At 47.4% G+C, this 27,961-nt stretch overlaps 1 protein-coding gene across 1 annotated transcript; it reads left to right on the forward strand.

The window, feature by feature from the left end:
• Positions 1-2,986: 2,986 nt before the first annotated feature.
• T265_13198 (hypothetical protein) lies at positions 2,987-27,184 on the forward strand (the record flags this gene model as incomplete). The annotated part of the gene is made up of 12 exons (XM_009167715.1): positions 2,987-3,493; positions 5,596-5,736; positions 7,950-8,027; positions 11,214-11,372; positions 12,872-13,026; positions 13,556-13,859; positions 15,855-16,094; positions 16,173-16,582; positions 21,646-21,825; positions 22,077-22,284; positions 23,913-24,101; positions 26,803-27,184. Coding segments are annotated over 12 exons (2,661 nt in total), but the record flags the coding sequence as incomplete, so codon positions are not given.
• Between the last annotated feature and the right edge of the window lie 777 nt (positions 27,185-27,961).

The raw sequence follows: 27,961 nt of genomic DNA on the forward strand, positions 1-27,961 counted from the left end.
GATGCTTGTTCCTCAATTTGATATAGAGTACGGATATTAAATGCTGTAATGTGGATCAGATCTTTTGAGGTTAGTGAGTGATTATTTTGGTCTATTTTTCTGGGCGACGGTTGAGACACAGAACAGTGGCTAGGGGAGTGGCAGATGGATTGATTGCGCTGCATTGTACAATTGGCGGGGATGGAGTTGGGAGAAGGAAGGTGAGCGAGGAGCTGTAAGAGCAACTGACACTTCGCGGCTGCCCAGGCCGGGGGAGGGGGTTTGGTTGAGGTACCCTACCTTGAGCCTCTGACTCAAGAGTCTGGACCGCGAGACAGCGGTTGTTAGGGCTTGCTTTGGGGACCCCTCCCAGAACCAGTGGCTCAATAGTCTGACCCACTTGGCTGTAGGGGGCCATTCTGGCCCTAGGGCGCAGGGAGTAGGGCATTACTGTCTCAGCCCTAGTGCAGCTGCGCACAGCAGGTACCTTTTGAGCAGCACCGGACTCTGGGTTTAAAAGTATTTCGACCATACTGAATAATGCACCGGCGGTCACGGCCACCCCTTTTGGACGATCGGAGTATGCGATTTTTTGGACCGGTCTTTTCTAACCCGTCCGTCACGAAGAGACTGGGCCTTAGCCTGGTGTGGCGATTTGTTTGGCTCGGCGACCCATTGAGCTATACTGAGGGGTGTCTGCGCGACACACAAAGTCTGTCATACTAGGTTGGTCAATAGGTAGGGGTCATCACGGTCATCATCAGTGACATCAGTGTTCAACACCGATGTTTCGCTGCCGTATGGGTAGGGGTCTGACGAACACAGCCTCCTGGCTATCCAGGTTGGGGGTTGGAATATGTGTGGTGACTTGTTCCGTAAAATGGTAATATACTTGCATTTCCGGCCCAACACCGCTGCCTTTCGGTTAGGCTTTTGAGCCCAAGGCTATGGTTGAGGACTCTAATCGTCCTCCTGTCTAGATGTGGGCGACCTGGCAGTATTCCAGCTGTCGTACACCTATGACATTTACAGTTATCAATCCAACATTGATGATATTTCAACTCGTTCTTCCTCAGGGGAAAACAGCACCGCTGCTTTCACCAATATGAACATGGTGGTCGCCTGGGGGAAACGCCTTACTGCCCTCATACTCCTATCGCAGAGGGCAGTACGACTTCACCTCCTGAGCACCTCGCAGTACGATTACTAGCAGCACGGGGACTTGCTGTTCTTCATTGGACTGCTCCCCACTGGCCTTCTTGACATGGTCGAACTTTCGGAACTGAGTTCCAGCCGACTTATCTCGCAGGATCATTGCAGCACAGAAGCCCGACCACCAAGAAAACGTGACAGCTTTAGGTCAGGTGAAATCACATCTTGGGATAGCTAATGTATTTAGATTATGCCGACAAAATCGCCTTGTTATTAAGCGATCAATTATCTCTTCAAGCGAGATCGCTCAGTTGTAAGCGCTAATTTACTGACCTATGCAGCTGGACTTCTCCTGTCTAAGCTTGGGTCACCTAGCAATATCCCAGCCCTTTTGCTTCCTTCGGGTGGCATGAAAGGATGCTACATCTGGACGACTAACAACTCTGAGCGGAGTATCGGAGCTGTCTTTGGTGTGCGTCTTTCACCTATAGACTGCAAAGCACTCAGGATTTCCGATTCCATCATCCTCTATGAAATTTCGTAGAGTTTGTTAGTCCATATATTTTGACAGCCCCGTAGACTGTGATTAGAACCTACCAGATGAATTTACTGTGCGATTGACTGAGGTCTGAGAAGCGTTCGTCACTCTGTGTGATTCATCGAATAAGAAAGGAACTTAGCTAAATCGACCGTAACGGTGGTCGCACTTTGTGCTTGTGTAAGTCGCCCTCCATTTCGAGGATCGTCGGATGTGTGGTTACAGATATCTCCATGGTATATCACCTGTATAGCACCTGCAGTTGTTCAAATCAAGTTACAAGTCGATCGCCAAGTTTGGCGAACAGACCGATGGCCACCTGATCAACAATTAATAAAATGACAGTTGTAGAGCTTGGTGTTCACGACTGTGCCACTTACCAGTGCTGGTGATCCTGCGTCGGATGATACCATGAGCCACGTAGAAGCCATTGTGACCCAACCGATACTCGGATGTGATTCTCACGCTCAGATCTAACATCTTTTTTGAAAACAAGTTCAGCATCGGATATTTGGCATTCCTGTTACACTTCCAAGTGCCCTGCGTGAGTTTTGTCAGATTGAATGAGCATTCCTCCACCCCGAAACGAGGAGAGGCAAGACATCTGGGACATTGCTTTGTTTATGTTTAGAAGATTTATTTATTGGGGCGCGATGCCCCAAGTGGTTAGGGCGCGAATTTACTGACGGAAGTTCCGTGGTTCGAACCCGACCCCTGCCACTTGATTTCCCCTGTCTAGGCCTGGGTGACCTGGCAGTATCCCAGCCCTCGTGCTTCCTCCGGGTGGCATAGCAGCTAGGCACTGGAAGGATGTTACAGCTGAACAATTATTATAATATTATTATTAGATTTATTTACTTCTTGAGCTCATCCTCTATTAAGATCGAGCAGTTCACATCCCGTTATAATGTTGTTCCTGCCTCTAAAATTGAAATGGGTACTTCAGACCAGCTAAATGTCTCTCCATAGTCCGCTCACCAAAGCAGGCGATATTCAAGACTCATGCAGCGGCCCACCATGTAAGGGCCGCGGCGTTTAGGTCTGGGAGGTAATTTAGGATCCTAAAACACATCTTGGGACCAAAACGTCTTACTGCTATACAGCAGTAGTGGGATGAGGATTACACTAATTGGAGTTTTGAGGAATGTCTGTCGTCTTTATTCCAACCACGCGTTTGAAGAGCGTGCACTCTACGTACGTTTGACCACTATTGGCTAATCAGCTTGGTGTGCGGCTCAGCGTGTCCCAAAGACCCTCGAAAGTGGATCTCACTCGACTGCTTAGCGGCGCAAGCCTTCACACTATGGTAATATTTAGTATCGTCATATTGGCATTTTCAATTTAGCTTGGGCGAGATGGCCCAAGTGGTTATATCGCGAATTTACTGACCGGAAGGTCCTTGGTTCGAATCCGACCTCCGCCTCTCGACTTCCCCTGTCTAGGCTTGGGCAACCTGACAGTATCCCAGCCCTCATGCTTCCTTCGGGTGGCATGGCAGCTAAGCACCGGAAGGGTGCTACAGCTGAACGCTTTCTTTTTTCTTTCAAGTTTAGTTTTGACCGGTCAGTGCAAATGATAATTTTCTTCTGGCTTTCAGTTTCAAAGATGGCCACTATGGCGGAATTTATTCAGCAGTCGGAGGCCAATGACGGCATCCGCTTCTCCTGGAATGCTTGGCCCATATCCCGACTGGAATCGGCGCAGTGTGTGATACCCATTGCTTGTTTGTACACATTATTCAAGGAGCGATATGACCTACCGCCAGTGGTTTATGAACCTGTGGCCTGCAGCCGTTGTCGTGGAATTCTCAATCCGTACTGCCCGGTAAGTTTTCCACACAGTTACGCACTGGTCACTTGTTTGAGTACTCAGACAAGTAAATATCTAGAATAGGTGTTTTCAAATAGGCGTTTTTTTTTCACCGGGGATCCAATTTTTAGAATCCTAAATCCCCATTACCTGCCCCAGAAAAGACATTTTCGATCAGTCTCTCCAGAAATGGACCACTCCTCTTTCAGATTAGAAGTGTCGTAATAAATTCTGTCTGTCTACCAACCTAAAACGATCTTTGAACATATTTCAACCGATATAACGAACCTCCGTATGTGATCGGGACTCCTACGAGCACTAGATGTCAGCTTGTGCTTTGCCTGTGTTTCAGCTTAAAGATAGCTCGGAAGTGAGTGAACTGAGTACACTAAAAGTTTGATCCTTCTCAGACTACGATTCAGGTCTATGGTGTTATGTTTAACAGATGATGTTGTCCCCAAATATTCAAATACCCCCCAAGAATACATACTGTTTTGGCAATGCTTTTTCCTCCACTGCAACTTGCCCGAGGAAGCGACCCAAACAGGTAGCAGTAAAGATAACTCCCAGAAAGATTAGCCGCACGAGACCTTTTGCTCATATTCAAGCCATCGACTGCAATTAGATGGAATTGGTCACGTGAATATCTGGCCAACAGTATCACACTGTTGACCGCAAGACTCCGCATCCTCTGATCATTGTTTTGGAAACTGGCAACCAATGAGTTATGACCAGAGGTCTGAGGGTAGTGCCTTTTCTTATTTGTCTAGAATGAATCAAGAGGTTAGCTGGATCATGACACCTTGGGCTTCTGACGAAACCTCACCTACAAGGCGGGCAGTGGGGAACATAAAGTTTTTACTGACCCTCCTCACACATGAATCTCGAGGATTTGGCTGGTGGCGTATTTTGGGAAAAGGCTGCTCAGGGCCAGGTACTCAGTGGTTCAACCCGCATAGGTTATTGTGGGATATTCCTAGGGGCTACGAGCTTTTTGACCCTTTTGGTTGTGGTCGACTTTTGGGAAGCTGGAGCTTGCGAACTTTAGGGTTAGTTTTAATTAACATCATGCTTGTTCTCACAAATATGGACATGTTGGCTACCTGGAAGGAACAGCTTACTGTCTCTGCGCTGTCACAACAGGATGACACTACCTGCCCCCTCCCCTGGACTTACTTTACTTCACTACCTTCCGCCTAACTGCTGTTGTTTAATCCTTATGGTGCCGTTGAAACTCGGGAACCAGAATACAGACTGTAAGTTCATTGCCACTTATATTTGACTATGAAGAAGTTCTTATGGCCAGGAAGTCAGATAGGCTTATCACTATTGGATAATCAGGTTGCTTATCCAATATAGTCACTGGTCTCCGGGTTGGATCTGATGATATCCAACTCATAGGATTGGTGGACACCCGACCAATCGATGGGAGCATTCCTGGTTCGGTTCCAGTCTTACACTCAAACGGTAAGGCTCCCAGTACTGCAAGGAGAGGGAGCTGGACCATGTGTTACGCTTGTCGAATTGCCGCCTAACAGGTCAAACACTGTTTTTATGTTCGACTCAGTGGTGGAAACCTAGAGGTGGGCGAAATTTGAAGTACAAGGGGGGAATGAAGGATGTTAGGAAAAGTCTGGGCGCTGTTGGTGCTGTTCGTCTCCCAGAATGGGGTCCACGTCAGCCTTTCTATGGTTGATGGAGACACTAAACAGTATGGCGACTAATCGTTGTCAGTGGCATTTATGCCGTCGGTTTCTATCCAGATTATCTGACTGAGTGCTGAAGGTGTACTCGCTTCCGATCTCTGTGGTAGGCTAGCCTCTGGCTCCCCTGCTCCATTTTCTCTTTCCATTGTCAGAATTTATCCAATTAGATTAAATTATTCAATTTAATTGGCTTAAGTGGTCGGAGCGCGAATTTACTGACCGAAAGGCCCGTGGTTCGAACCCGACCTCTGCCTCTCGACTTCCCCTGTCTAGGCTTGGGCAACCTGGCTATATCCCAGCCCTCGTGCTGGGAGATAATGTGAGATAATGAAGTATAAATGTGTGTGCCTCCGTCACCTCATCTTATGATGTAAATGACTACGTTTACACCCTCTCCCTCTTTTCATGTAGTACGATATTCGTAGTCGAGTTTGGAGTTGTTGCTTATGTGGAACGCGAAACAACTTCCCTCCTCAATACGCTGGCATGACAGAACAGCGACCGCCCGCCGAACTGGTGCCCCAGTTCACCACCTTGGAATACACCATCCCGGTGGGTTATTTCGTTTTTAACTATTGAGGCGCGTTTTTCCGGTAAACTTTTTGTCAATTTCTTCATTTTGGATACTCTTTGTCTTTTCCGAGCAAGCTATTTGGCACTAATTAAACTGTCGTTTGCCGAAGGCGTGCTTTAACTAGTCAGGATGTCTGTCCGTCAATCTGAATCGGGCGTTTATAGCTCGACGGAGCCCAACACCGAAGGCGTGCTTTAACTAGTCAGGATGTCTGTCAATCTGAATCCGGCGTTTATAGCTCGACGTTTCTGAGCCCAACACGAAGACTTCCGTGCAATTTTGTGGATAATTCTATAGGTTGTTTTACGGATGAAAGTGTGGTAACCTCTCTTCATCCCATCACCTACTGTCGTCAACAACTTTGTGTTCTAATAAACGCAAATAAGTGAACAGTATACCACGTACCATATAGGAGTTGCCTAACCAAAAGAGGTAGACGTTTCATCAAGCTCGTAGACCGCTTGTTTTGCATAGGAATTTGAGCGAAAAGTTTGTTTCAGAGTGTTTCCGAGGGCATTTGGAAAGCTGGTAGCACTTGTTTTTCAAATCTTTGTGAACTTAGATAATACCAGACGGGGTGTAGTTTTCATCTACTCACCGTATGGCATGTCTTGTCCAGTTGTTCCCACAAATCCAGGACACCAAGAGTAGGGGGACTTCTCGGTGATGACCTATCTCAGAGAATTTCCAGCTAAACTATCTGTAAATGAGAACTCTTAAGATTAGGGATATCTCCTAGGTGGGGTCTGTAGTAACGGGATTTTTCTCAGCTTAGTTCTTGGTCGGATCCTCCCAGGCTAGCGTCAAAACAATCGCCAAAGGTGCACAAGGTATATTAACGCCCAAAACGAAGTCAAGGACACCTGTACAGCGCTGGTGGCAACGACTTCCTGGAAATTCTTACGCGTTCTGGATGCGACATTGGCAACCAGCATTCGGCCAATACTGGGTCATGATTGGCTTTCGACCAATCAAATCTCGGCTTAATGCTGGACCGGCAAGCGTCCCAAATTTTTGGCCATTCTTGCTTAGGATGGGCTTCTCGGCCGTAGCAGCACGTGACTGCGAGCGGGATCCGTGCGGATTTCCACTTAACGGGGTCTCTGTTGGATGCAAATGGTGAACCGAATCTGCGATCCTCATGACCGCCAGTACACATACTCTCACAACCAACAGACGAGTATGCGCTCCGAAAAGTAACCTGAAAGTGTTGCGAATCCACATTTTTCGTGCATGTGATTTAACCATACTTCCAGAATGGTAGACTGTTTGATACATTGTTCCGTGGTCGACCCATTGCGTAACATGTGTTTGCGAATCGGTTTTATTGGCGTTGCTCCCAACTTTGCCCATCCATCTGATTGTTTGGGTTTGGCGCGCCTCCTTGGGTTGGCAGCTATCTGCCTTAAGTTTTTTGTTATATCTTTTGTGGTTGCATTACCGCATTTAGCTGCACGCCTAGTTTCACATGTTTCGATACACGTTGAATTTGTATTCACCTCACTTGTTTGAACTCTCCCGTTCTGACGCGCTTATTCTGGTTAGTCCACACCGAAATAGGGGAATACTGGACTCAAGTGTCGTTCTTACTAGTGCACATGGTTAGTGCTTTTCACCCTTGACCGTCTTGGGCTTCGAACCATGGAAGACGACGTGCGAGGCGAGTTCTCTGGACGCACCCAAAGTGTCACGTCTGAACGGGCGGACGTGTTTATTCTTGGGCGACCTGGTTGGTTGGTCTGGAACACCAACCTAATAGTTGTCCCGTTCTGTCTATGATGACATTTTGTGTCTGGCCGTGCGCGACTGGTTTTTCATCTAGGCTTTATCTTGACTACATTGGTCTATATATTACTCAAAAGCCTACCGCGAGCAGTACAGGTCTCAGCATGACTCCGGTGACTCACACAGGTTCTAATGTGATTTAGGGGTGAATCACTCTTTCGGGTACCATGAGCTACACCGTGGTTGCCGATTGTCCATCCATGAGCCCAAGTTTTCATGATTTCGCAGGCCAGAGTTGGTGGGTTTAATGGATAAATTGAAGGTGAGGTGTCGTTATTTCGTATCCGCCCATCGTTTTTGCTCTCATCAACGCGGTGCTCCATTGCGAATTAGCAATGCACACACTACCGTCACGTTGTTAATGTTTTTTCAACGATGTTTCCATTTCCCCTTCTTTTTTGTGTAGAAGGCTCCCGCTGTCCCGCCAATTTTTGTCTTTGTTGTTGACACGTACATCGAGGAACCGGAGTTTACACAACTGAAGGTATGTGTCCGTTCCACCATCTGTATTCCGTCCTGTTTCACTTGCATCGTCCACCTACTGCTGTGTTCCGTTTGCTTCTGTTCTGTGCGAGCATGCGTTGCAAATGAAGGGTCATTAAATACGGCGATTCCTTGATGTTTTACGTACTCACACCTGGTCTTTGAAGCGAAGACGAAAAGCTCCTCAGAGGTTTAAAAGCGTTCAGCTGTAGCACCCTTTCGGTGCCTAACTGCCATGCCACCAGAATGAAGCATGAGGGATACTGCCAAGTTGCCGAAGCCTAGACAGGGGAAGTCGAGAGGTAGAGGTCGGGTTCGAACCACGGACCTACAGGTCCTTAAATTCGGGCTCTTACCACTGAGCCATCTCGCCCCCTCCCCTCAGAGGTTTAGAGTGATTCCAGACCTCTACAGTTTACTGTCAGGTCTCAAGAACGATTAATTCGTCCAATTTCGACCGATTTCTCAAAGACCACACATAGGCTCAGTACTACTCACCTTGGTTACAAGATCCTGATCAGGTGGTCATTGGTTTGTTCGCTGAGCTGGTCAATTTGATTGCAATCGGGTGCAATCACCTCTTGTGACATTACCGACGCATGCCTCCTCTTTCGACCGTACCTCACTATTTGTGGATGTGTTTGTGTCCGGCAGCGAACCGCTCTGGATAACGGAACATGACGTTGATTGGATGGAAGTGTCCAGAACCGGTTACTTAAAGAAGGCATGCCCTGATTGGCCAGGATACTACCCACCCACAGCCGAACGCTTCTTAAATGATGGCGAGGATTCTAGTTGACTCTGTGAAAAGTCCCGTGCTAGGTCTATGGATACATTTGTAGCAACTTGCCTTTGTCTCCATGAGAAGCTGTCTCAAGCTACCGCGCCTTTTGATTTACCATAATGGGCGGAACATCAAGTCAGGGATCGACATAGGAGTTGCAATACCGTCTTTAGTACACAATCTCGGCATCTCGATTGCTCTCTCTAAACTTGAGCTACCTGGCCGTATCTCGGATTTTCCAAACCTATGCAGGAGTAGTCGAGATGCAGGGGGTCCTTTGGCTTCCTGCTCCGCCCACTATGGTATATCAAAAGACTCGGTAGCTCTACACAGCCCTTTATAGAGACAAAGGAAAATTATTACAACTGTATTTATGAGGTAGCCATAGAGTGTTCTACAAGGTCGTGCCTTGACGTTCGTGAGGAGGTGAGAAGCGTCGAGTTAGAAGTGCTCGAACCGGATTGGCTGGCATTCTGCCCAATCAGAGCATGCCTTCGTTTGGTCCGTGTCCTGCACCTGACACATCCGTCCAAATGATGTGATGTTCGATCATTAGGGACGGCTGGTCTCCGGACACATGACAATAGGCTCTTACGCTTCATTTTAGACAGCCGTTTTCATATGTTTCGCACATCGCTTCGTCAGACAAGTGAAGGGTAGCCGAGAAGTCCTATTCAGCTTTGGTAAATGGTGAATTTGTGAGGTCTCTGGTAGGTTTGGTGACCTACTCTTGGTCCAGCGACTGTGATGCCCGCTTTTGGACATCCTGCGTCACCTTGTAGGTTGCTCTTGCCAGTACGAAGAAGATTCAGTCATGAATGGCACTTCGGATACCACTTGTATGGTAATAAATAACAATCGTTCAGTTGTAATACCCTTTCGGTGCCTAACTGCCACGCCACCAGAAGGAAGCACAAAGGTTGAATATTACCAGATCTTCCAAACTAGACAGGAGTAGTCGAGATGCAGGAGGTGAGTTCGAAAAGCGAACCTTCTATTCGGTTAGTGCGTGCCTTAACAACAGCGGTTTCGGCTGCTCTTGTGTGAATCGTTCAACTGCAGCACCCTTTCGGCGCCCAACTGCTATTCCACCACAAGGAAGCACGAGGACTGAGTTACTGCCAGGTTGCCCAAGCATAGACAAGGGAAGTCAAGAGGCAGGGGTCGGGTTCGAACCACGGACCTTCCGGCAGTAAATTCGAGCTCTAAACACTTGGGCCATCTCGGCCGCTCGTTGTGTGAAACGTACACTATTAGAAAGTGCGTGTCTGCTAAGTATCGACCATGCCCCTTTTCTGTTGTAGAAGTTAGCCACAATAATGTGGCGTACTTTTTTTGCGAAGTACTGTACTCTTAAGATCGATTAATACTCTTCGACAGCCTACGACCTGTCTCGTCCTTCTTGGAGTTTATAAGTGCAGTCTCCTGGTTTCCGTCAATCATTTGTTCTACTCTAGCGCACATTGTGCGCAGTGGGTAAAGTGTACTGGTTGGTGTTAACAGGAAACTCAGCTGAATCTCTAATAGTATTTTTCAACCCCGGTACGCTGCACAAAAGCTATCCCACGTTTGAGTTGGTACAATATTCAGAGCAACCTTCATATGGCGCATTCAGTTGAAGAACGTCATAAACGGGACATTCAGCTGGGATCCAGCTGAGTCTCCTGTTCACACTAACTCAGTTTATTTATTTAGTTTATTTCTCCAAAAATAAGAGACTCGTTCTTTCCCGAATAACAGATCGCAGAATGTGTTCCGGTGCTTCTTATATGATGCCTCTCCTTGCATAGGTAGGTCTACGTGACCCTTCAACTCTTAGCCCGAGATTCTGTGAGTGTAGGTTCACACTGGACCATTCTTTTTTCTTCGCACGGCCATGATACTAATGGTGTTATTTTACTTACGAGGAAAATGCTGTCGGGCTATATGAAACTTGGGCTAGATTAATCCCGAAGTTCGGAACTCACTGAGGTTCTACGCCAAATCTGACCGGTTCATTTCCATATTCCTCAAGAGAATTTTACTGGTAGTGGATGCCCTACTGATAGTCAGCTGCAAAAAAGTATGCCTGATCTTAAAGATGCAACCTACTCTGTCGTCGAATGACGACAGCCCAGTTAGAGGTCACAACAACAGGATCTGGAGAAGTATCTTGACTTATCCTCGTCTATCAGAGTGAATAATACGTAGTCTTACGTTCGTTTCTCATATTTTATCGAACTTTCGTGTGCTGTTCGATGTTAACTCTGGACTTCGCCACACTCATCATCGCCTCATTCAGTTAGTTCGAGCTAAACCGGTTTTTACTCTAGGGTTACTGTTGATCCCTATGGGTACCTTGATACCATCTGCGTCAGCGGCCACATTCTGCACTGTTGTTTCTGTCCACTTGTTCCTGCACAGGAATCTTTGCAAATGTCTTTGAGCTTTCTACCTCCGAATGCTCTGGTTGGTTTGATTACATTCGGTAAAATGGTTCACGTGCATGAGCTCGAATCCGGACCTATCTCCAAGTCCTGGGTGTTCAAAGGAACCAAGGATTACACGGGAAGTCAAATTCAAGTGAGCACTTTACTTTTTCTGTCATCTTGCCATCATGAAACGAAAGAGCGCATTTGTTCTTCGTTTGTTCAGACTTCATCTTCTTACTCTCATCTCTGTGGCCTGTGTGCATCACATTTTTGTGTTACCTGTTGTTGGCTTCGTCTATCTGTCGTTGTGACTGCATCTTGACTGCTCCATCCATCCATCCATCCATCCATTCATCCATCCATTCATCCATCCATTCATCCATCCATCCATTCATCCATTCATTCATTTAACAACGGCCCCTGACACTGTGGTCCAGGTGAGGGGAAGTTGATGGGCGTTCTTTAAATATCGAGTATCCGTTGTTTCGACCTATTTCTGACTGATAATCACGCTACTCGGCCAAAACGCCGCCCTCCGCATAATCACAGGAAGCTAAAGTTACATCACGTTTAAGTAGTCGGCTTTACTTTTAAAATCCGCGGCTGGAAGGAGTGTCGGAGTTTTGTTTGCATTCGGAAGTCATTCTTCTTAAATGTGGACTCCATTGGTGCCCGGTCCTCAAGTCGTGAATAGCCCAACGATCTTGAGAAGTACTCACTAGCTAACCTGTCAAGACCAGTAATTGTAATTATTTAATGATAGCTCAGCTGTGGGAAGAACCTGGAGGAAGCCTGACAGCTGACAAAGCCAGTGGAGCAATGGGCCTTCTGGTCAGTGGCTTCGCTCCTTAAACCCCGAGCCCTCTCATGCTTTAAGGGGACAATAAGCCGCGGTTGTATGCGGCGTAGATGAACTCAGGGCCTATAGCCTATTTCCCATTAAGAATTCTGTAAGTGAATATACACTCATTTGCAAACTAATTTGGTTTTGCGAGAGACTCACCTGGAACCCAGCTGAATCGCTCGTTTGTGATGTTTCCAGACAACTGAATGTGCTGCACCAGGCCGCCTCATGTTTCAGTCGCTACGATATTCGAGATATCGCGATACATATATATTTTCGTACTCATAAGGTTGCTGATGATGAGCCCCAAAAAGGGCTCGTCTTGGGCTGTCAACGGATTTTCACCAACCTTCTATATACACTATTTTCAAGAGGGGACGGAAAACCGGACTGCCACGCTAGTAAGCTTTTCTCTGTATGAAAGCACGCCACGGAGCAAAACAGTTGCCTGGAAACATCGCAAACGAGAGATTCAGCTGGGTTCCAAGTGAGTCCCTCGGAAAACCAAATTAGTTTGCAAATAGGGGTAGTCCACTAATTTCGTGCAGTTCGGTTTCAAGTAGAATATAAGGTTGACGGAAACTCCGGGACTGCGCCTACCTGATGAGCCCGAACTGGAAGGGCGAAACCGGTTGTGGGCTGTCGAGAAGTTTTCAGCAACCTTATGAGTAGTGCATTACAAAAATTCTGTAAGTGGTCCGAGAATAACCCTGTAACATAATAACCGTTTTGGAAACCATAAAAACACCACTTTCGGATTTTTTCTTGCACCGTTCCATCCGTGAACACGTCGTACCCTGTTTCAGGTTATGCTTGGTGTTGGTCGCACGGCCTTGGCGTTGGTCGTACTGCTCCAGGTGCTCCGGGTGGTGGCCATTTTACTGGTCATCAGGCTCCTGGCGGTAAGCCTCCCGGAGCGGAACCATCACGTATGGTCACACAACTGCCCTATAATCGGTAGGTTTGTTTTTATCCGGATCTGCATTCTTCATTCGTTTGCTATCCATTTTGGGTGACTCTTGATACAACCTTTTGCTCAAACTTTACTGGTGATGGTAATGTACCAAACTTGCTGCCGAAATGTGCTCACGAGCTTATTCGCAACACGTACGTTATAGGTAACACGCGCCTTGAAATCCTGGTTTTACTTTTGAGTTCAACTGTAGTTCTTTTGACTGGCCGGGTAATCACTATGACGCCCGTCAATCAACCATAGTACAGGATCACCAATCCTGCTAACCTGTAGTTTCATCCCAAACATGTGTAAAGACCCGGGTTCTCTCTTCGTCGTTTCTTGCACACAAATAGCCCTATTTTGGGGCCTGAAATGTCACCTGACACAGCGCACCATGATGACCGGTTACCTACCTTTCAACGAGCTCGGTTTCCTCTGGTTTTGCCGCACGATTCCCTTTTTTGACCGACTTTGCGATGAGACACTCGTATAACTTGCTGTTTGGCTAATTCCGTCCACCCTCTCCACCAACCAGCTTTATCCAACCGATGGAGAAATGTGATGCAGTCCTTACCGACCTGATAAACGAGCTGCAACCCGACCCATGGCCTGTTCCTCAAGGCAAGCGACCACTACGCTCTGTCGGAACAGCTTTGAGCATCACTGTCGGCTTGTTGGAAGCCGCCTACCCGAACACTGGCGCACGTATCATGTTGTTCCTCGGTGGCCCGTGTACCCAAGGTCCAGGCATGGTGGTTGACGATGACGTGAAGAATGTGATCCGCTCACATCACGACATAGAGAAGGACAACTGCAAATACATGCGCAAGGCAATGAAGGTGGGAGTGTTTTTGTGTCTCCCATTTGTTTCATTCATCACTCACCGTTTTGTTGGGAGTCTCACTGTCACGTGACTAGCCGGATCCGCAAAACTATTGTTAGGTCGTGGCGACTACACACTCAAGAATGAACAACTCTCGGTTGACTTCTTCAGAAGGTGTTAACTTAATGGACATCTCTTCTTATCTTCTAGTTAAGTTTTGGATCGACCTTGTTTGTTCTGTCCATTTACGGGTAGGTGCTGTAATCAGGTGATTATTATTGAGCTTGAGATAGCTCACTGCCTGTCTAGGTTTGGAAGACCCCGAAATATCTCAACCGTCGTGCTTCCTTTGGGTGTCATGGTCGATGGGCACCGGAATAAGTGTTACGGCTGAACGATTATCAGTATTTTAATAGGCGAATAATGGATATTTTGAGGTGGGATTTGCTCCAGGTGAGATGCCACAATACTTCAGTTACTCTAGTGGAGTGTACTCCATTAAGCGAACTAATTTGGTTTTGCGAGAGACTCACCGGGAACCCACCTGAAACTCTCGTTTGTGATGTTTCCAGGCAACTGAATGTGCTGCACCAGGCCGCCTCATGTTTCAGTCGCTACGTTATTCGAGATATCGCGGTGCATGTATATTGGTAATTCACTACTCATGAGGTTGCTGAAAATTCGTCGACAGCCGACGACCGGTTTCGCCCTTCTTCTTCTTTCGAGTAGAACATAAGGTTGTCGGAAACTCGGGGACTGCGCCTACCTGATGAGCCCCCAAGAACGGGGAAACCGGTCATGGGCTGTCGACGAATTTTCAGCAATCTTATGAGTAGTGCATGACGAATGTACTCCATTTAAACTGTACGCACTTCCCATTCTCATGGTACATTTCAATCCCAACTGAATGGAAAACGTCCTCTCGAATTCACCTTGTATACAGCGGACAGAATTTGTTAGCATTATCACTCTTGTCTCGAACTCTCGACAAACATTCACCATCCATAATTCTCCAACATCTGTTGTTTTTTTGACCATCTCTCAAATTCCGTAGAGCCTTAATCCCCAAACAACTCTGATCCCAAGTCTTTGATGTCCGTTTGCTCAGGTTTTAACCCGCTGAATCACAATTTTGTAACTGTTTTCTCCAAAGTACATTTATTCGAGAACCTGATAATCTCGCATTTAGACTCTGAAAGATGAAACCACTCCAGGAATTGGGACGGTTACGGCTGCGTTCAACAACCAGCACTGAGCTGACATCAGTTTGACTGTCAGGGGAGTGTTATACCGCTTTCCGATCTGTCCTACTCTATGCATCAGAGACTTGGTCGCAGGTCTTCAAAGACTCTCGGTGCTTGACCATCGGTGCCTCCGATCGGTAATGCTGAAGCACGCCGGATAGTTTTTGGGAAAGTTTACTCCCTCGATTGATCAGCTGGTCCCATTCCATGGATTACGCTGGTCAGGCCACGTACTTCATATGCCAGAGGGCTGTTTGCTTCATATGGCCCTCTTCGCCCAGCCTTTTATTAGGCGGAGACGATCCAAAGACGGCAGCAGTTCGCGACAAAGCACGAAAGCCCTCTCTTGACAACTCAGTCGCTTTGGTGACTGCCTTTTCCCCCGGATAGGGTCCGTGGGGCCTGACAGGTATTGCTGTCACACAGTCATAGCATTCACTGTGTAGGTCTCATTTTCTGCCATAATGGATAGGCAGATCCATTTGTCATCAGGTCATTGGCTGTAACGCGTGGCTCTCATTTCTTTGCTCCCTTTGTCTTCGGTGAACGAAGCTGTAGCACCACCGCACCCTGGTGTACGGTTTGTGAGCTGGAAAAAAAACTGACAAACTGATTTAGTGAAATAGCCAACGCCCCCCGATCCCTCAAATGGCACACAGGACAAACGAGACATGTTGTCAGCCAATCTTCAACCCTGGTTAATTACGAGTGATGGTTTTATCTACTGGTCTTTCAGCTGTATCATCTCTTTTTCCTTTGTGAATCAGCACTACGAAGCTCTGGCTAATCGAGCCGCACAAAACTTCCATGTCGTCGACATATTTAGCTGTTCCCTGGATCAAACTGGTCTGCACGAGTTACGTTTCTTGTGCAACTACACCGGCGGTTTTATGGTAATGGGAGACAGCTTTGCGTCCAGTCTCTTCCAGCAGACCTATCGACGAGTGTTCAACAAAGATGCTCAAGGTCATTTCTTGATGGGATTCGCTGGTCAAATGGAAGTTAAGGTTAGTTCTACCCCTCGTGTACCTGACGCATCTGCATGTCTCGTCTCCTTCTGATTCTTTCTTTTTTTCTCCTTCAAGACCTCAAGAGAACTCAAAGTATCCGGCTGCATTGGACCTTGCTTCTCTGCGAACATCAAGACTAGCAACACGGGTGACCAGGAAATTGGGATCGGGCACACTTCAGTCTGGCGGTTGAATGGCTTCACACCGGGAACCACATTGGCCATCTATTTCGAAGTGGCTGGCTCGGTTTCTGGACCGACTCAGATGCCGCCCGGAGGTCGTGGCTACGTCCAGTTCATTACCCAGTACCAACAAGCTAACGGGCAGCGCAAACTTCGGGTTACCACAGCCTGTCGGAATTGGGTCGACTCTAGCACGCAGTTGCCCCATATGATTTGCGGCTTTGATCAGGAGGCTGCGACCGCTTTGATTGCTCGAATGGCCATGTTCCGTGCTGAAACTGCGGACAGCGCGGATGTCTTACGGTAAGTGCACGTGGACTAACTTTGGCGACTGAGGTTAACCTCCATAGGACTGGCCGATACTCAGTCCCTGAATGGTCGGGTCTCAGGCGCTTGTACTCCATGCTACAAGGGCAGTTAGTTCGAGTATCAGAGGCTCCAGATTGTACACTCTTTTTCACTCAATAACAACCAACCCTCCCTTAACTTTTCTTCACTGTGATAACTCATCCAACGTTTCATCAATTTCGCTACTTACCGGGTTATGTCTCACTGATAGATAACTGTTAGCATCAGCACCTTGCACAGCGAAAAGAATCGAAGAGCCCCAACGCTTTTTCGTGAATTTGTACTCTTGAGGATATGGACGGAGATCTATCTGATTTCTAGATTGAAAACAAACATGCGAATAGATGTCTCAAACACCCTTTCGGCATACCGGTGAAGGAAAGGCTCATGAATGCATCCTTCCTTAGATAGGCTCCCATCTGATGTAATTCTGACATAGAATTCGCACGGACTTTCAGTTATTTCACCTTAATGCGGTCGATTCCCCCGAAAATTTAAAATGGCTCTGTGCTGAATTTATCAACTTGGTACAGATTAGGTCCAGCGGGGTACTTTTGTGACCTGTACCTGAAGTGGAGTTTCACGCCCCGCGAGGCAAATTTTCAGCTTCACAAAATATTTGCACACCCATGTGTCATCTGCAAAACAGTGTCTTTCTCTCCCTGTTTCTGAGCTAGCACATTACTCATGAAAAATCTTCGGCAGTAGCCTTGTGAGTAGTATGTTACGTATAGATAATATATTGCGATACCTCGAATATTTTGCCAACTGAAAAGTCAGGTGGCCTTGTACAGCACATTTCTTTGACGAACACCACCATAAAGAGAGAACTAGATGGATTCAACTAAGCCTCCTGTGAAAATAAAACTAGTCAGTGGATGAAAGCATTCGCCGAGTATATCTCTGTTCACCGTTTAGCCATTTCTTATCTATCGGTTCGGCTTATGGATTCAACTAGTTAAGAATTCCGATTATTTAGAGCAGTTAAGTGATTGTTACTAGCTTTTCACGGTCCTTGTGGAGGATGCGATAAGCACTAAGCTTGTGAGGCCCCGATCGGACTATGCGATCAAGGCTAGCCAGTGGCCACGAGGTGTTTTGATCAAGAGTTAAAAAGAATTGTCGTTAGGTGAAACGACGTGTGATCTAGCGTTCTCCATCTGTGTGATGAGTTCTAATCAGAGCGACATACATATGGGATTTCTTTCCAAGACTACCATCGGGGTATTCAGGTCTCCGTGTTATCGTTGCCGCTTGTAGTCACCCTGTGGTTACATCTCAGGCCGCTGTCGTTGTCACCCTGGTTTCCTCTTCAAGGCGGTTCCTCTCCCATAGCAGCAATGTATGGTATGCGCACGGCCATCTGGAGCTACACCTTCGGAGTTAGGCAAGGAGTGGCGATATGTCTGTCATCAGGGCACGATAAGCGGACTAACCATAAGAAAGAAGAAGGAAGCGTTCAGCTGTAGCACCCTTCCGGTGCCTAGCTGCCGTGCTACCCGAAGGAAGCACGAGGGCTAGGATACTGCCAGGTTGCCCAAGCCTAGACAGGGGGATTCGAGTGGCGGAACTCGAATTCGAACCACGCGCCTTCCGGTCAGTACATTCGCGATCTAACCACTTGGGCCATCTCGCCCCCGGACTAACTATAAACCCTCCTACCTTATTTGGCAGGACTTTCGATTGAGTACTTGACGGACCTGACACCACCGCGTCATCTAAGCATTTCTGAGGGATTTTAAGTTGAGTGAGGACGACTGATTGTTCACTACTTGAGTGCCGGAAACTTTACTATTCTTTCCGTAATGAATTAGTTTCCTGTTGCAACTCAAATAGTTTTAGGGCCCAAAACATGAGTACGAGTAACATTTGAAAGGACATGTTCTCTCATGCACTACTCATAAGGTTGCTGAAAACTCCTAGACAGCCCACGACCGTTTCGCTCTTCCCGGAGCTCATCAGGTAAGCGCAGTCCCCGAGTTTCCATCAACCTTATGCTCTACTTGTTCTACATGTTCTCTAGCTCTATTATCGCTGCCGGTTGCTGCAACCTAGTTCAGACTAGCGTACTCAACCACTTCCTACCTTATGCTCTCGAATGGTTCTCATTTGAAAGTGCATTTCAGCAGTCAAGATATAAAAATACCGGCCTTCGGGTCCATGGTTCGAGTCAACCCTGGCTTTTACGTTGCTCCTGTCTAGGTTTTGGCAGTTGGACTGTACCTCAACCCTCCTAATCTCTTCACCGTTCAGCTGTAGTACCCTTTCGGTGCCTAACTGCCATGCCACCCGAAGGTTGCAAGAGAGGTGGGATACTGCCAGATTGCTCAAGCCTAGATGTTACCTTATCTCTTCAAGTTTTACTAAACCCATCTAGAAATGTATGTAATCCTTAGAAGAATTTTTCGGGCCCGTGTCGCTTTTTGCTCTTCCCCTACTAGTACGCAATCACTTGCTGTTGTTGTGAACAATTGTCTAAGTAATTGTCCAACACGTGGTTCTATGTTGATGATTCGTACATCCATCTGTTTACTCGGATCGATGCTTATCAGCGGGCTTCTTTTTCCATGTCAGTGGTATTTCTTCAACATTCAAATGAAGGTAATGGCTTCGAACCTGCTACCAACACGGACCGACCGATTACCGTATTTTTGGACGACTTGCGTTCAATTGACGTACGCTTTTGACGAAGCTTTCTAGGCACCAATGAAATAACGGTTTGGTTTTGACAGAAGATTCACTCGATGATATTTTTTAAGCAACTGAATATGCTACACCAGCCCGCCTCATATTTCAGCATGACGTCTTTCTGGACACTATTTCGCCAAAGGTTCCACATCAGCATGTGGCAGAGTAATTACGTCCGGAATTAAATCGGACATCTTGCTGGCTCATGAACCTTTCAGTAGCTTACAACTGAAGATTTCATTTATCCGTGTTCAGTGAACCATTTATGTGCATCAAATGCTCAAAAGCCTAACAGCAAGGCAGTGGTGTTTGGAGGGAAATGTAAATTCATTACCATTTCTGCGGAACAAGTCGCCACATGTTCTAACCCCCATCCTGGAGGGCCAGGAGACCTCTACCCATTGACCAATCTGGTATGAGACTCTGTGAGTGTCGCGGGGACACTCCCCAGTATAGCTAAATGGATCGCTGAGGTGCGCAAACCGTCACAGCGCGGTAAGGTCCAGTCTCTTAGTGCTAACTGGTAGCTGCGAGTGTATCGCCGGAACCAACTTACGGTTAAACGTGTGGCTGCCATCTGCAGAGTCCAACACGTCAAACGCGGTTGATATGGACTACGCAGTGCCTTTCTCACCACAAACAACTGCGACAAACAAGAAAACCCGCCGTAGAACGAAGCGGATATGCGAAGTGTGGCCTTGCTATACGTGACTCGCGAGCGGATAATTGGCCGCTTTGGGGGAGGATTAAGTTGTTATCTCTCCCAAATTGTGAAGAATTCGGAAGGCTACCCAAAATTGTCACTATTCGGGGACTTGTCCCCCCTGGGCGAGGTTCATGGGTTTTTTGTCCAGGAGCTCGTTGTGGAAGAGTGAATCCCTTACGAGAGGTAACGTTGGCCCGGTTTCGACTGGTGAGTAATGCCGTCCAATAGCTGTCGTGATCCAAAGGGAGAAGAGGCATTCGTGAGTTCCACCGAAATAATTCAGCCTTTCCGATTCCCTAGTTCGTTTGAGGGTTTGAGGACTCATCACAGAAAAACATACGGGCGGATATACGAAGAGCTTGGTCACAGTAAACGGCTGATTTGACTCCCTAGTTCGAGAGTTTGAGGACTCATCACAGAAAAACATACGGGCGGATATACGAAGAGCTTGGTCACAGTAAACGGCTGATTTGACGTTCGCTGTAATGCAACAACAGGACAACCTGTTTCTTTCTTCTTATCACCAATTTGACGGAACTATTGGTTCGGACACGTACCACCTGATTAGAATGTGACTTGGATGTAAGGGGTAGTCGCATTCCTTTGGCTTGCTGCCCGCCATTTCATTACCTTTCAGGTCAGGGAGATCTGTCAACTACCACCAACGGATGCGTTGCCGGTCAACCCATGTAGTGGTATGGTGCCAGCACACATTTTTCACCCCAAATTTGGATGTATTTTGCAAGTACGACTCGCAGAGAAACAAACCTCCACTGCGTCACAACAGTCGAACCACACAGGCCGTGTTGATTGAAATTTGCGGGCGAAAACTGAACATCTGCGACAGAAATCGGTAAAAAATCTACTGGGGACCTGTTAGGCGGAATTCCACACGGGTCCCGCTTTACCGCTCTCACTCAGGTGCTGCTACGGCCGAGAAGTCCACCCCACGCAAGATTGGCCAAGAATTTGGGACGCTTAGCTGTCAGACATCAAGCCGAGATCTGATTGGTCGAAAGTCGGGACCCAACAGCCAATCATGACCCAGTATTGGCCAAATGCCGGTTGCCAATGGCGCATCCAGAACTCGTCAGAATTTCCAGAAAGTTATTGCCGCCCACGCTACATATACGAAGCGCTGCACGAGTGTTCCTGACTTCGTTTTTGGGCGTTAATGTACCTTGTGCACCTTTGGTGTTTGTTTTGACATGAACGCTGGTTTGGGAGGCTCAGACCGAGAACTAAGCTAAGAAAAACACCGTTACTACAGGACCCGTTTCGAAGTTGTTATTTTCCAACCCATTTCACTGCTTACGTTCACACTAGCGGGGCTCAGGAGAACCGTTGTAATTGGTCATTTTCGTTGTCATACCACTCAGTAGCCCGATCTTCACTGCCGGTCTACTTCATTTCATCAGCCTTGAATAGGTCCGAACGACGAATGGGGACAGTAACGTACAAACAAGGTTTTACTGGTTTGGGTTTTTGCGTACCAATTCCCATGTGTTCTGCTCCAATAACGTCTCACCGTGGTCCCCCATGCTTCTGTACACACCAGTATTCAGGTGTCATCCAATCCAGCTGTATCTCATTGCACTCTCTGATTTGTTCTTTTCCCGTCTAGGTGGTTAGATCGCCAGCTGATTCGGCTATGCCACAAATTCGGCGACTATCGCAAAGACGATCCGGCCTCGTTCCGCTTACCCGACGAGTTCTCCTTTTTCCCTCAGTTCATGTTTCACATGCGTCGATCGCAATTCCTGCAAGTGTTCAACAATAGCCCTGACGAGACGGCCTACTATCGGTGAGTAGTCGCTTGATTTACTGCGTCTGATACATCTCGCCTGTTCCTGTCTAGGCTTTGGCAATATCTCAGCCTTCGCGCTTCCATCGAGTTTTGTTGCAGCTAGGTACCGAAAGGGTGTTGCAGCTAAACGATTAGTGTTCACTATTAACTCACGACGTAAAGCTATCCTTATCACGCACTCTTCCTTTGTGTTGCATGTGCTTTACTGGCGAATCACTCTCACACTGTTCCTGCTGCGTATCTCTCAGACACGTACTAAACAAAGAGGACTGTTCCAATTCACTACTGATGATCCAGCCCTCTTTGACTTCTTTCAATCTGGACGGAACCGAAGAGCCAGTTCTGTTGGATACGAGCAGTTTACAGCCAGAACGAGTTCTACTCATGGACAGTTTCTTCCACATTCTCATCTATCAAGGGGACACAATTGCCAAGTGGCGCAAAGCTGGATATCTGGTAAGTCCGGGGGCTTTTTGTCTGCTTGAGTGGTTGCAAGTAAAAACAGCTGTGTAGGAGTCCCCACCCCTCCTCTTACCAACTAGAAGGACCAAAATCGGTATAGACCAGCTCCTGGATTATCTTGTCAAAGAGCACCTGAGCTTGGGATTTACCATTGTTTCCAAACCTTTCTATCCGTGGAATGTGAACTGTGGGTGTTGCAAGACTTTGTTCCTTCTCTACCAGATTATTTTTCCTTTTGATTTCTCAGCAGGTATCTCAGCCCTCTTTCTTCCTTCAAGGGGCACCGCAGCTAGAAGCAGGAAGGGTGTCACAGCTGCACGATTACTATTTTTAAGTTAAAAAAGGGTGAGATGGTTTAGTGATGGTTAGAGCGCGAATTTACTGACCGAAAGGCCCGTGGTTCGAATCCGACCACCGCCACTCGACTTCCCCTGTCTAGGCTTGGGCAACCTGGCAGTATCCCAGACCTGATGATCTACAATTCCGATGCGGAAACACCAATCACTGGATGCAATTCTCATGTTTTACAGCGACACAGGAGGAGCACTGGTGCTTCACTGCCGTGATCGAAATGTCCGTGGCCGCGTCATCCGTAGATATTGCGGCTAACGGATCTGTCAGTTTCGTAAGAATAGGCCTACAGACATGCCCCCCCCCACCTGTGCTGAGGGGAGAAGAATGGATTGTGGAAGAGAAAGAAGGATGGCAGAGGCAGTGTCCCTTTTCTCTTAACAGTTTTGCCTTGCATTAAGTAAGGCAACCCAGCTAATGGAAAGAAAGAAAACGTTCAGCCGCAGCACCATTTCGGTGCCTAGCTGCCTCGCCACCCGAAGGAAGCACGAGGGCTGGGATACTGCCAGGCTGCCCAAGTCTAGACAGGGGAAGTCGAGTGGCGGTGGTCGGATTCGAACCACGGGCCTTCCGGTCAGTAAATTCGCGCTCTTACCACTTGGGCCATCTCGCCAGCTAATGGAACGACGCGACGGCCGATTGTGTGCGATTCATGTCCGTACATGGGCTGGGATACTGTCAGGGCGTCCAAACGTAGACAAAAGGACGCTCAGGATTCTCACTTAAGGCCTTTACCTCAAAAGCCTAATCTCAGGGCACTGGTGTTTGTCATAGCAGCCTACCTTTTTGAGAGGTAAGTTGGTACCCATGTTCCTACCCTCAACCTGGATTACCTGGTTAGTCAGACCTCTACCTATTGATCAGCCTGATATGAGATGCTGTGTGGGTGTCTCACATACACACCGCACTGTTGATAAATGGGTAGGGAGGCGCACAAACTGTCGTACTGTAGTTAGGTCCAGTCCCCTTGTAACGGTCTCACCAACAGAGGTTTTGTGGGTCAAATGATCTTTGCTCATCAAAAGAGGTTCTATGATTTGTATCGATTTGCACGGGCCACAAGACACTTGTGAGCCTGGTGGGCTGTCGAGGCATTTTCAGCAACCTTATGAGTAGTGGATGACGTCTATATTGCGAGTCCTTTTGTTCGCTTGCTACGTTTCCGTTTGCTACTCCACGTCGAATCTGCATGGGTTTGTGTTCTGTAACCAACCAGACGTTAACCGTCAAATTTTCATTGGAATTACGCTTTATCCCTTCTCTTTGAAAAGGATATGCCTGAATATGCGCACATCAAACAGATTCTCGAAAAACCGCGCCTCGAAGCTGAGGAATTGCTCAAAACCCGCTTCCCCATGCCTCGCTACATTGAAACGGAGCACGACGGAAGTCAGGCGAGATTCCTCTTGTCCAAAGTCAATCCGTCTCTCACACACAACACACTGTATGGGATTGGTCAAGTACGTGAAAAAACTTTGTCAAAAGTACTCTTCTGCTTTGTTTTTAACTGAGAGAGCCATTCACGCTCTTAACCTTATTCTGTGGATGGCAGCGCAGAAGTTTGGTGTTGCTTTTGAGCTACTTTTGAGTAGTACATGTTTGTAGGGTAATATTTCGTTTCACATCCCGTCACGGCCGCAAGCCCATGACATGCGGCAGGAACGTTCCTGCTCCTTACGTTTTCTCTACTTCGTCTGTTATGCCTTCAGATTAACAATGTAAGTTCTGTGAGTCTTGTTCCCTTGATAATCACGCGTTTGGACCAAGCACATTGTCGTGTGGTTTCGGGCTATTTTTACGTGTAACTTTTTTTCTCAGTCGCGAGTCAAACCAGCCAAGCGTGGACACACTCGCCTGCATAGGTATCAAAGTTGCACTGGTTGTACAGTGGTTATGGGCGTGCCTCGAGTGTCTGACCAGTGATACGCGCTGTTGATGCGCGAGTCCATCCTCACACCACAGGACATGAGAACTATTCATACGGGAGTTGTGTGAACGTCTTCGCCCTTTGAGCCATCACAAATATGGTAGATCGGCAGTAAAGCTGCCGATGATGATGATGAAATATGGTAGATGTGCTGGTGAAAGTTCCAAGTTTTTCATGCCTGTTCTCGTTCAGTTCATGGTGTTTGCCTTCGGTTCTGCTGTGTGCCGTTTTTTCTCTGGTTTGTTGGACTTTACAGAGATGTCTTCGTGTTTGGTACTTTCACTCCAGGATGTCTGTGTGGATAAAGGGTATACCTTCCACGACAAAAAGCCTGGAGTTGGTCGAAGAAATGTTTACCTCCCCCCTCCTGAGCGTTTTCCAGCCTTCACTGGTTTTAGCCGTTGAATAATTTTACCCTCCATTAAATGTGCATATACTGGGGAGATTTCTTTGGTTCATTTTCCAACCCGTCACGGGATTAACTCTATCAAAGTCGGAAGCAAAATTTAGTGGCTGTATGGGGAATGTTAGTGATCTGTAACGATATTTCGTCCTGCTAATCTGTGCTGAAAAGTCGAGAGCCATTGCACAACTGTTTTATCCCCATTGGGAATCATCGTCCGTGCACATTCAGCCCTAACGGGATTGCAGTTCTCAGAAGAAAACCTCCATCCGCGAAGTCGTCATTCGAGGAGCCAGCCTGATGTTTTCCCGGATTGAAGAACCCGTCCTTCTATCTGTGCTGAAAAGTCGAGAGCCATTGCACAACTGTTTTATCCCCATTGGGAATCATCGTCCGTGCACATTCAGCCCTAACGGGATTGCAGTTCTCAGAAGAAAACCTCCATCCGCGAAGTCGTCATTCGAGGAGCCAGCCTGATGTTTTCCCGGATTGAAGAACCAGCAGCCCTGTATCCTGTCCAAATGGGTGCTAATCGAACTGCTGATCAGCCGCTCGTGGCCGAACATTTCGGTATTTAAACTGTTAGCTAGGTCCTGGGTTCGGAACTACGTTCTGGAGCTTCGTGACATGCGCGCTGCTGACTCCCACTAAGCAGGATTTGTCGGGGCCCTGACCGATGTTGGTTTGACGCCACGTCATTTTGAATTCAAGTGTAACCAACCGTTGTGATTGCGGTTCAACTAGAACATAAGGTTGACGGAAACTCGGAGACTGTGCCTACTTGATAAGCCCCAAGAAGGGCGTAACCGATCGCGAGCTGCCGAAGGGTTTTCAGCAACCTTGTGAGTAGTTTCCTTTATGAAAATAACCGAAACTAGTCCAAGACCTTTTTTCCGGTCCCACCACCTGGCGATTCGTCAATGACGTATGGGCTAGCCTGTTGTTGAGTGTGAGCTGATCTTGGTCACTCTGCTCAGAACCGATGGAAGTGTTGGAAAACCGTCAAAGTCAGCTCCGTTGATCTGCCACCGATTAAAACACAATGCAACTCTTATTAGCAGATTAAATTCGATTTATCGGTCCGCCTTCTTCAGGTGTCGGTATTTTTCTCGCGACTGGCTCGGCAAACGCTGTCGAAGTCGTTCTGTTGGTTATTTACCTGGCTGTTTATCAGGTTAATTCGTTTTGGATTTTGCTGTCGTTTTCGAAGCTCTCGACTGCCCAGTGAGGTGTTTCGCTTTCTCGCGCTTGCTCCTTTCTTGGAACTGCTTCGTCAGCAGTGGACTCACTAAACGGAAAACCCTGTAGCAGTTAGGATTAGGCACTGTGATTTTGGACTATGTGCTCACTTTTAGATCAGATTTCAAACACTATCCACTGAGATTTCAGCTGTTTCTCAGCACTGCATACAGGGTTAGGACGATCCGCGGCAGCCAATCAAAACAAATCACGTTTCTAGTCAAATCACGGGTTTCCAAGAACTAGTCGGTGGACGTGCGATCCTGTAGCTAACCGGTTTATGAATGCTGGTCGAGGTAATAGGGACAGAGGATATCGCTCACATGGGTAGATTTTTCGGACGCAGTCTACACACTTTCTGACGATACGTTAAGCAAAGCATTGTTTAGAGAGCTACAAATCTTTGGCGTTCGTTCAAATCCACCACAATCGCGTGAGGTCGATATCCTTGCGCGTACGTAGCGACGCCCTGGCGTGATAGGTGACTTGACTCCCCCACCGACGGATCGCACAGTTTTACTCCGGATCATTCTTGCGTGTCACGTGAATGCTTATTCGGTTATCATGCGCTGTTTTTCATTCTACTTTTCAGGATACCGGCAGCGCTGTTCTGACCGATGATGTCTCCTTACAAGGTTTCATGGACCATCTGAAAAAATTGGCTGTGTCAAGTTCGGCGTGATCGCCTACTTCTATTCATCGTCATCCCTATTCTCATCACGAACACATCTAAGTTACAAATGTCTTGTTTCTCCTGCTCTCTGTTCTGGTTTCGCCTTACTTGTTCGTCCATCTTTCCTCGAGTTCAGACTCTGCTTCCTTCTTCACCCATGATGGTTGTTACCCACCGCTGACCTCAGTATGTGAGCGGTGTGCTCCTGTACAGCCCGTATTGTGCTGTCCCTCTGTGTTATTGCTTATGCATCATCCTACATCAGTGTTGAATCCCCCGGACCGCATAAAGCTTTTGAAAGGTCTATCCACTGCTTTCCAGGGGATTGGCATGTTACTTGTAGCGCTCTACAGCTGACTTCACATTATAGGCATCATGCGATAGCGAAATCTCGGCAGAGCAATTTAGCAGTAGTGTGGTTGGTCATTACTTTCCTACGCCTTCCCCCTGTCGGACCTCAACTGACCCACAACCTAAAAGAAGCTTTGGTTCCACAGGTCAAAACAGCCGTCATAATGCGTGTAGAATATGACAGAAATCGTCTGTAAGTCTATAAAAGGCAGCCGGGCATACGAGTTACAACCCATCCCAAGTCGCGCACGGATGATATCGCCATTGCCAAGCTTGGCGAACAGGTCAACATCCCAGGGATCCTCTCGCGTGCTATTTCGCGACGTAACATGTGTGCCCCATAGTTTGACAACTAGGGCATCCGAGCTGTGAAGGTAAGAACTTCCTTACAAATGTCAGTCCTTTGAATCAAGCTTATTTGAGATATTCGTGGATCACAGATCAGTGGCAATCAGTGTTTGTAGAAGAAAATGGCCGTGATACCCATTGAAGTGAGCAAGCTAGCAAAGGATTTCGGCACGGACACACGACCATCACCGCCTTGGTTGGTTGTCAGTGATCCCAAATCAGGGTGTGCAGTGCGGTGCGGGAGAGGAATGCCTTCCCCAATGATGCGCGCGATCAAAGCGGCTTTTTAGTAGTAGCTGTTTCCTGGTTCACGAAACGACTGACTTAACTCCAGGTGATCCCATCTACAGTTGCTCTATTGCTGAACTGTCCCTCCATA

The sequence above is a fragment of the Opisthorchis viverrini genome (assembly GCF_000715545.1).
Source record: "Opisthorchis viverrini unplaced genomic scaffold opera_v5_45, whole genome shotgun sequence".
Lineage (NCBI taxonomy): Eukaryota > Metazoa > Platyhelminthes > Trematoda > Opisthorchiida > Opisthorchiidae > Opisthorchis > Opisthorchis viverrini.